We start from the raw sequence: 9,572 nt of genomic DNA, 5'->3' as shown, positions 1-9,572 counted from the left end.
ACGTGTGAGACAAGGGGCTGCTGGAGTGTACCAGACTGGCTCAGGGAGCATTAAAAGGACTGTAGTTCCGATATTTGCCTGTCAGAGTCCCAGGACTTTCACTGATTTACTATCAGAGTCCCAGCAAAGGAATTTCACTGAGTCAGTTTCACAAATAATCGAAACTGGTCTAGCAAAAATAATAACACTTACAATATTTGTCTGTCAGAGTCCCACCAAAGGACTTCCACTGAATCAGATTCACAAATAATTTAAATTAGTTATTTTATTGAGAGCGACAGAAGCAGATTCTAGATTGCCATTGATAAATTCGCTAACTACTATAGCTCTAATTAATTAAGGTTAATATTGCTAGCAAAAATAATGATAGTACAACAACCTGGGGTAACATTCACCAGAGGTGAAAGGCGCAGCGCTTAGCCAGAGAGTCCTGGGGTGGAGGGAGAGAACGCAGCCCGTCAACTGGTCCGTCAGGTATCAAATTTCTTCTCTCCCAATTTAACAGTCATTTTCTCCATCCTTTTATCCCCAAAATTACCAGGTTTCCCTCCCCTAGGTGACATGTAGTATGATTTGGGTAGAGAGAGAAGTGCTATAGTCCTATATGTTTAGCATGATCTCTAAAATCTTCATTAGCATATACAGGGGTGTCAACTTTAATATGCATTTCACAGGTAATGAGGCAAAGGTCAATTACCGGGCATGGTAGCCTCTCAAGGAAACAAAGAACTACACAAAGTCTCTGTTATCTTGATTTTACTGTCTCTGCTGACGAAAAGCAGGGCTGTCCTGGCTCCCCAAGACTATCCTGTTATTTATATTTCCTTGACAGCCAGGCGAGTCTTCACTCCCCTGGGTTGCACAGGAGATAACAAAGCCAGTCTTAATTGCTCTTTGAGCACAGAGACTTCACCTCATTATGCAAATTCCACTGGAGCGGGGTCAGCTACGACCCTTCAGCATGGCCCTTTGCCTCTTGGAATTCTAGACTCTGTACGTACTGCACACCCAGCAGTCGTATGGGATTAGCGCTGCCACAGGTCGGTCATAACCTCTCTTGACCAAAACCTCCTCTATTTGATGAAAGACTAGTCTGGGTTACAACCACAAGACAGGTGAGAAAAGGGTGAGGTGCTGGACAAGCCACCAGCAAGCATGACCTCGAGGTCCTGCCCACCTTGGATAACTGCTCCCAAGCAGTACAGTCCTCCCCCTGAGTATGAGCTCAGCTTTTTATTTCCAAGATGAAACAAGCCCTGGAAGGAGCCTCCAAAGTTGTGTGCTGAGAAGCAACAGCACATGGGAAAACAGAAAGTATGTGCTTTCAAGAACTTGTGGATAACATACATTGGTGTGTATGGGGTGGGAAGCCACAGAGTGTTTCTTATGTGCCACATATAGGGCAGCTCAGTGCTAAGCATGGTGCAGGCTGTATGACAGTGCTGTGAAGGGCAGTAGATCCAAAAGACTATGGGACGAACATTGAGGCAGGGACCACACCAAGGCGTATGTGGTGCAAATGAGGCCTGGTTGCTGCAGAACATGATAGACACACACCAGGTCCAGGACCACCAAGTTGTACATGTCATTGCCAGAAGTTTTGAATAATGCCCATTTCTCTCACTATATGGTCAAATGTGTTTCAGGTACTAAAATGTTGCCCATTTCCTATGTTTTCAGAGTTTTGAAGAAATTTCCCAAATACCCTGGAGATTGTGTTGGTGTGTGTGTTTATACGGTAAGTGTGGTCTGAAGTGCATTGGACCGAGCACGCGTACGCCACGCACAAAGCAGTGCAAGCTCAGAGGGACTGTAGAACTGGAGATGCTTCACAGAGCTCGGCCAGACTCAGTGCCTGTGTGGGTTGTGGAGGACCACTTTCTCCCTTTAAGGCTGCACCTGAACCCATTTCGAATCTCGATTTTTCTCTTCATTGTACAGTCCCGTGGTCAGAATGGGGCCCAGGCCCACAGAGCATTAGGGAGGCCCTATCGATTGGTGTGTAAGGCTGAGAAACACAGACACTTAGTGCTTATACAGTCTGAAAAACAGGAAGGGGCAAAAGGGGCAGAAAGGCTTTCTTGGCGAAGATTTGTTCTGCAGCAAATTGGCAAACTTCACATTTCACACATTTCAGTATCAGTCACCTTGCTAGTTTTATTCTGGCAATCTACATGATTGGGAAAAAAAAAATAATTTCAAATTAAAGATTTCACGTGACAGGGCATTCACACTAAAAAATTATTACACTAGCTCAAGCACTATTAAAAAAAAATACCATTCATATAGGTACACAACAGAGTGTTCGCATTGCTTTCTACTAAATAAACTCAACTACCACAGCTGCTGAGCAGAAGTGCAAGATTGCAGAGCAGGAGTGATACAGGATAACTGCCACGTCTCATGAGGAAGTGGATCACTGTAGGGAATTCTCCTCCTGTCTGTGGTGACTGTGTAATACCTAAAGAGTTACATTACGGGGAGGTTCGCAGAGGATGCGGCAGGTCCTTTTCATAAAGCCTTCCAAAAAGCGTCGCTGTTAAGAGCGGTTTCGATGTGCCGTGCTTACTTTTCAAACGTCCATCACGTAGCACCTAGTTGAAAAGAAAAAGAATGATACTAATGTTCCACTAACAGAGTAGCAATACTGCGTGCTACAGAAAGGATAGGCCTTAGAGGCTGAATATTTTGGTGCAGCACTTTTAAAACACAATCGTGAGAATGAAAGAAACCAGAATTCTTTCTGGCTCTGCCATAGCCTTGACACATTTCCTTGGACCTGAAGGTCCTTAAAACTTCCTTCAATTCTATCTTTGGAAAAAAAAGATAATTTTCAATACCTCATAAGAAGGTGTAAGTGACAGTAACTGATTTGTTAGGTTCTCGTTAGTTACTCATAGGTTATATACATATCTAGGATATTAATTTGAAATCTTTTTTCATTTGTAGACCCCAAAACAATTTCCAGATGGAAATAGAGAATTTCAGGCTACTGGCCATATGTTGCTTTTCTTAGTTACTTTTTACAGACCGATTTGAAAACACTGTTGTTCATAGACTATGAATACAGTCAACTTTTTAAGAGCCTCTGTGACAAAAAATAAGCATGTACTTGTTAAGAAAATATAACTGTTTAAAAAAAATTAGGCCATGATCATATTTTAGCATACCAATAAATCCTTTGATGTGTATGTTTTTACAGTCTCATTCAGAACAAATGAAAATGAGCAATGCTTTTCCATTCTCCACCTTGTAGAAAAGTCACCCTTGTTTCCCCTAAAACTTTTCAAGTCCTTTTCACTCTCTTCATTGTCTCTTGTAACCTATTTAATAGCTCTTCCAAATCAATTGAGATTTCATCTAGCCTCTTACATAAATGTAATCTAAGGTTTATTAATGAAAACATCTTTTGGTAAAAATATACGCTGAAGTTTCAAATAAAAAACCTAAACCCTACGAAACCCTTGCAAATCCCTTTTAACATTTTTAACTGCATAGGATCTCTACTCTTATGCATGATACTCATTAGTATTTTTTCTTGCTTTGGCAATTTCTCCAGTATTTGATTTCTTTGTTTCTTAAAGTGCCCGTTAGCAAAATCTGCAGAAAACAGGTCCTTGAAGGCTGTTATTTATAGATTTGGGACCTGAAGTGGGAAGGCATATTTGCTAAAGAGAACCCTGAAGAGATTCTTGGCCTTAGCGTTTATATGTTCTCCTCAGTAAGGATTAATTCAATCCATCAGTTTAAATGTCCCCTTGAGTTACGGTCTGCAGAACGAAAGAAAGTGGTTCTTGGATGGGACTTTGCTGCCCTATCCGTTTCCAGTAACAGAGCCTGGAAGACCTTGTGCCAAACAGCTCCCAGTTGCCCCATTACCTCGAACTCCCCGGGGGCCAGCTCTACCCCGCTGTACAAGACTTCTGGAAAGACGTAGTTAGTGCCAAACGTGCCGCTGAGGGAGAACATCTCAAACTTGGTCTGAGCCGTCTCCACCGGCTGCCCACACGTGTTCCGGTCCGTGCTCTGGCACTTGAGCAGCGTGCAGATCTGCGGGGAGGAGGGTACAGAAAGGCAAAATACCACTAAGCTTTCAACAATCAAGAGGTGGATTTGACAGCAAGAAAAGTTCTCACGATGCAGTAACAGACAAGTGTTTTGGGTTGGTTGGGGTGTAGGTATATACAACCCACACTTGCCCCTACAAAACCAATTACCTGCCAATGGTACTTTATGAGAGAACCATGAAGGCCATCAAATGCACCCAGGACATAAACTTCGTCTTTGCTCTTGTTTGACATCTGATAGACCAAATGACAGCAGAGGTCTCCTTGGCAAACCGTGTAATTTCCAGCTTTGCACCTGAGTTCACTGAAAGTGAATATGTCCCGCCGAACAGCTCCCGAAAAGGTGTCATTTCCTTCTGGAAATTTCTTGATGCTTGTGGCGTACGAGCTCCAGTTGACAGCAGGGGGGTAGGTGGGGGAGAGACGGGGGCGTGCGCTCAGCTCCGCTAGCAGGAGACATCCCTCCTCTGTCCTGCTGTCATAATGGTAGGCAAGGGGTCCCTCCGGCGTGAACAGCCCGCTACCTGCCAAGGACACCCACCAGCCCTCCGTCAGCCAGCACCCCGGAGCACGGCCCAGCAAGGGGGTCAGTTGCCCCCTGTGCCACACCGGTGGGCTTTTTTGGTGATGCTATTTTCAGTCAACACGTTACAGAGAATTTTGGAAGAATTTTAAAAAGCAGAACCACTGAAATACCCATCGTAGTATAAAAACATCACCTAAACTTCATAGCTTTTGTGGTTCACTGGATCCTGAATCTGAGCCTTAAATGGCATTTTAACACTCGACCATCTCTTTTTTTTTTTTTAGGAACTTATGTTAATTTAAATATAAATCAGAGCTCCAAGAGTGGCTTATTTGCCAAAGAAGGAAATCACGGGGGTAATTACATTTTAAAGAAAGAAACCTGGGGCTGTGGCCTAAACTCAGCTCAATCTATTTAGACAGGCAAAAATGTTCTTTTGGGGCCTTCATTTCTGCATCAGGGAAGAGTTACAGATGCAGCTACAGCAACATTTTCTCAGTTTACAGAAAAGAAATTGGCAGTAAATATCAATTCAGATCAACCCAAAATATAAATAGCTCTAATTCTTCAGCAGTGACAAAAACCTTGAAATATTTTATTCAATATTCAACAGGACTTGGTTTTGGGTTATTAAGTTCTGTTTATAACTTTTTTTCCTCCATTTAACATAGCATTGATTTTTAAACAAAAAATGCTGTTTTAAAGGAAAGGCTGAAAATTTAAGTAAAACTGTGTTATTTTTAAAGAAAATTTCACTTTTGAAATATCAGAATTTAATGTCATACAGTTTCTAATTTTACCTCTCCCAGAACATTTAACGTTTCCTCGCTTGAAGCTGTTTACCACTGTCAATACAACATCAAGAGTATTTTTAGTCTGAGTGAAAGACTGTTTTCCAGAGACTTCACTATTTTTAAAACACTTTTGCCTGCTTCTGAATCCAGTACTCTGTAGACAATATCCCATTTCCCAAATGCAACTCACCTGTCATTGCCAAGTTGATGTTGTGCGTATTTGCTGAAAGCAAATTGACGCCCATGCCCATAGCCCAGGCAGAGTGAAACTCAACCGCGGTCAGAAACGGCAGGACGTTCATCCACGCCGTTGGGAAGAGCACGGTGTCCACCTGCAACTCGCTCACCAGGACCACGGCAGGCTCCCGGAAAAGGATGTCGAAGCACGTGAAAATGCCGAACTTCCCAAAGGGAGTCTCAAAGGTGACAGCTTCCGGCTCTTTTGGGTAATTAAACTGAGTTTCTCTTCTGAACAGGTTGTACTGCAGGTGAAGAAAATGGCATGTTAGAAACTAAAAATAAGGCAAGATTATGAACAGCTACTTTTGCACCTGAGAGAGGCTTTAAGGCAAAGCTGGGGGTTGAGACACCTGAGCTGGCCGGCACAGCGGGTTTGCATCCATCCAACCAACCCTCTCCCCCTACAAAATAGGGTGGCTGCGCCCCAGCTGCCTCCTGGAAGAGATGCCTAGCTACCTGGCTTGGCTAAAACTCTGCTGACATTTACTGAGTATGGAAAACTCTGACACTGCTTCTTTCCCTGTTACTATCATAAACGTAGCCCTTAGGTGTTTGGTATCTGGTATGCGCTCTGCAGCTGCAATGCTCTTGGGAACGATGCCTGATCGATCATTGACTTGCCTGCTTTTCTTTCTGGCCATAAGGGCCTTGCATCAGATCATCCTAGATTGGTTGTCTCTCTACAGCTATGTAAAATTACTGTATAAACCATCTGAAGTTGGTGCCAGAGAGATGAAAAGTATATTGATAATCATTTACAGGGTGATGCTGAAGTGCCTCTTTACCTTGTGGTAACGAGCCACCAGTTTGCCCTCTGGGTCAAAGACGACATCAGTGTTGTACTGATAGCGACCGTCGCTGGGGCAGCTGGGATCACTGGCGTTACACGGCTTCTTGTCCCCCATGTTCGCAACCACATAGATGGAGTTATTCCTGGCCATGCAGCTCAGTCGTTCCTGCACTGGAGCTGGAGCAAATCTAATGCATTTTGGTGAGAGAAAAAAAAAAACAAAAACCTTTACAAGTTTAAGTTCAGACATGGAAGGAATGCATTCAAAATTACCGTTCCACTAACTGTGTGTCCCCAGGTGCAGAAAAGGTATAGATCAAATCAAGATTTATGTTCTTTTTCTTCTCTGTTCATAGCATAATTTTAAATTGCTCTTTTAGCTTTAAAAAATGCTCTCCTCTCCTGTACTCCTAACAAGACTAAGTTATTATTTTCTGTGTGGATACAATTTGGAGCTAACACACATGCAAAGATATGAAAAGCTTCAGAAAATAGGCGGGGAAATAAATAAGTATACAGATAACTTAAATTATAAGGCAGATCTAAGTCTCCATTTCAAAAGACCATTTTAACCTTTTTTAAGACTCTTCAATCTCTTTAAGGCAGCTATCCATACACCTTTAGCAATAAGTGGCCACAGCATTTACAGAGCTGGAGACTCCTGAAATCTAGCTTCATAAAGACTCGGAACAGAAAAATACAAAAGCTTAGCTTAGAAACAAACCTGGTCCTCTTGGTGTCCCCTGCTGACACACATTCAGAGCAATGCTGTATAACACAGCAGACTGTACAAGCAGATGAATTTCTAGAGTGCATTTCTTTCAGATCTAGAGAAGTATTTTGTGCAATTTGATTTAGGGATCGCCCAGCCACACAAGCTGAGGACTGAATCCCCTTGTCTAATCTATGCATCCGACGTGATAATAAACTAGCTTATACTTACAGGAGATTTTCACAATTGTTCTGGAGTGATAAAGTTTTACACGTTTTAGAAATAATGATTTTGCCTCATATTTCCTCATTTTCCTCCTTTTGCGAATTTTAAAAGTGAGACTGTATCAATGCATTTTACCTTGCATATTCCCATTACCATTTCAATTAGAGTTCTTTTTGATGCATTTCATTTCTACAGTACTTGGGATTTTTAATAGATTAAAAAAATAGCAGTTGTTCAGCAGTTACCGGGAGCATGACTCTGTGACACACTAATTTGAAACCATATAAATCACTGCAGAAGGAATCACCTTGTGGGGTCGGTACAGGGAACCCAGTTCACCGCCGGATCAGGGATATCCTCCAGGTACGGGTAGATGGCTTCTCTGGTGAAACGCCAGCCATAAATGCCGTCTTCAGGAGTCACAATGATGTGGGCACCCTGACACAATAGGCTCCGTTAAGAATTCAGTCACCAACAGATAATCAGGAGGGTCGGCAGGAGAAGAAAACACTAATTAACAACATTCCCAATAGACCTAGTACCTGCTGGGCGGCTTCCTTGATGGCCCCTTCCAAGACATCCATGTTTTTGTTCATCAGGGCCAAAGCATCGTTGGGAGAAACGGGCTCGTCAGTGGCATCTGGCAGGATGACGGCATGCTCGTAGACGGCTGCAATGAAGGTGTCGGAGGCCAGGGCCTGAAGGGCTGCGAGCGCAAACACCGCAGCGTGCAGGAGAGGCTGGGAAGGGAGCATGGTTGTGCCTCGCAGCTCCTGCATCGGGCATGCGGAATATAAACCGGATAGAAAGAGGAGGAGTAAAGACTAGTAAGTTTGCTTTGGAAGTAATCTCCTATTGAGCAATCTGGCAAGGTACAGTACAGTTCTGCCAATAATTAGGGCATCTCTTTACGGTAAGAAGTAAAAGAAACATTTCTAGGAACTGGATCTTGTTTCCAATTTGAAATGCTGTGAAGAAAAGGTGAACAAAAGGCTAAGAAAGCGTGTCAGATGCAATGCTGATCTACGGGGGGCTCCGTGGAAGGAACACTTGCATACTCTCTTTGTACTTCCCTCTCCAGGTTTTCAAACCCATCTCGGGGCAAGCCCAGACTCCCCTGGTTAGGGCACTCTACTCCATATAACCTTACTGCCTGTGGTTGCCATCGGTTAAAAATTCAGCCAGTGCTGAAGGCAGACCACCTGTGTGAAGGACAGCCCTCATGCTTCAGAGTGCAGACGATTCATCTACACTTAGGAGACACGTGGTCCTGCCATGCCTCTTGCCTTTGGCCAATGACTTATTACAGTTGTAGCAGATGACCTGAGAATGTCCTCCCTCCTGGGCTCATGCTAACCCTTGAACTGTGCTGATCTCCCTGCCTAGAGCTTTCACGCTCTTTTTTTGAGAAATAATTGATTTTAACTATTTTTGTTATGAAAAGCAATTTTTGCATAAAACAAAATTTGAAATTGCTCATACAAAGCAATTTTTTTCTTCTGAAAAGTAATTTTTGCATGGTATTTTGGAAATAGCGTATTACTACTGTAGTTTCAGATGCTTCATAAAAAACCACCCTTTTTTAGAACCTGTGGTATGTCCGTGAGGGTAAAGGAACATAACCTGCCCAATCACATTTACCGCTATGTAACAAATCAAGGAATATATTCTTCATCTGACAATATCTTCCTCTTCACTATGTAATTTTACCCGGAAGTCTTATTTTTGTCCATCACCATCAAGGCCTGCTCAGGAGCAACCAGCACTGCAGTGTCCTCTGACAGGAGCAAACACTGGAACAGGCTTCCTAGAGAGGTGGTCGATGCCCCAAGCCTGTCGGTGGTTAAGAGGCGTTTGGACAATGCCCTTAATAATGTGCTTTAATTTGGTCAGCCCTGAAGCGGTCAGGCCGTTGGACTAGATGATTGTTGTAGGTCCCTTCCAACTGAAATAGTCGATTCCATTCTAAATGTCTTGAAAAAGACCACTTTGTGCTTGTAGATGGCTGTGATGTGGCCGTCCAGGGCACAGGCCTCCAGAGCAGACAGCACCAAAAGCACAGGCTTTAGGAAGCCCCATGTCTGCAGCCTCCAAGAGGAGGACGGGGGCAAGCAAAGAAAAGCAATTAAAGGGGAAGCAATCCCTTTAAAGGGGGAAGTTTTGCACAAAACCTGGGAATTCCCCAGAGTGGCAGAAAGCTGACACCAGGAGATGCAAG

At 43.3% G+C, this 9,572-nt stretch overlaps 1 protein-coding gene across 1 annotated transcript; it reads right to left on the bottom strand.

Moving 5' to 3' along the window:
• Positions 1-1,706: 1,706 nt before the first annotated feature.
• On the bottom strand, positions 1,707-8,138 carry LOC134513224 (pantetheinase-like). The gene is made up of 7 exons (XM_063329569.1): positions 7,897-8,138; positions 7,662-7,792; positions 6,413-6,605; positions 5,578-5,869; positions 4,218-4,591; positions 3,880-4,050; positions 1,707-2,594 (listed from the first exon to the last, which is right to left on the bottom strand). The coding sequence occupies exons 1-7, from the start codon at positions 8,131-8,133 to the stop codon at positions 2,475-2,477; spliced, it is 1,518 nt and encodes a 505-aa protein (XP_063185639.1). The 5' UTR covers positions 8,134-8,138; the 3' UTR covers positions 1,707-2,474.
• Positions 8,139-9,572: the final 1,434 nt, after the last annotated feature.

This window comes from Chroicocephalus ridibundus, chromosome 3 (assembly GCF_963924245.1).
Source record: "Chroicocephalus ridibundus chromosome 3, bChrRid1.1, whole genome shotgun sequence".
Lineage (NCBI taxonomy): Eukaryota > Metazoa > Chordata > Aves > Charadriiformes > Laridae > Chroicocephalus > Chroicocephalus ridibundus.
This window is presented reverse-complemented; position numbering and strand designations above follow the sequence as displayed.

Coding starts and splice junctions, on each gene's coding strand:
- LOC134513224 (XM_063329569.1), bottom strand. CDS start 8,133: ATGCAGGAGCTGCGAGGCACAACCATGCTCCCTTCCCAGCCTCTCCTG. Junction 4,592..5,577: donor CATCAACTTGGCAATGACAG/GTGAGTTGCATT, acceptor TGTCCTTGGCAG/GTAGCGGGCTGTTCACGCCG. Junction 2,595..3,879: donor TGGCCCCCGGGGAGTTCGAG/GTAATGGGGCAA, acceptor CTTTTCAACTAG/GTGCTACGTGATGGACGTTT.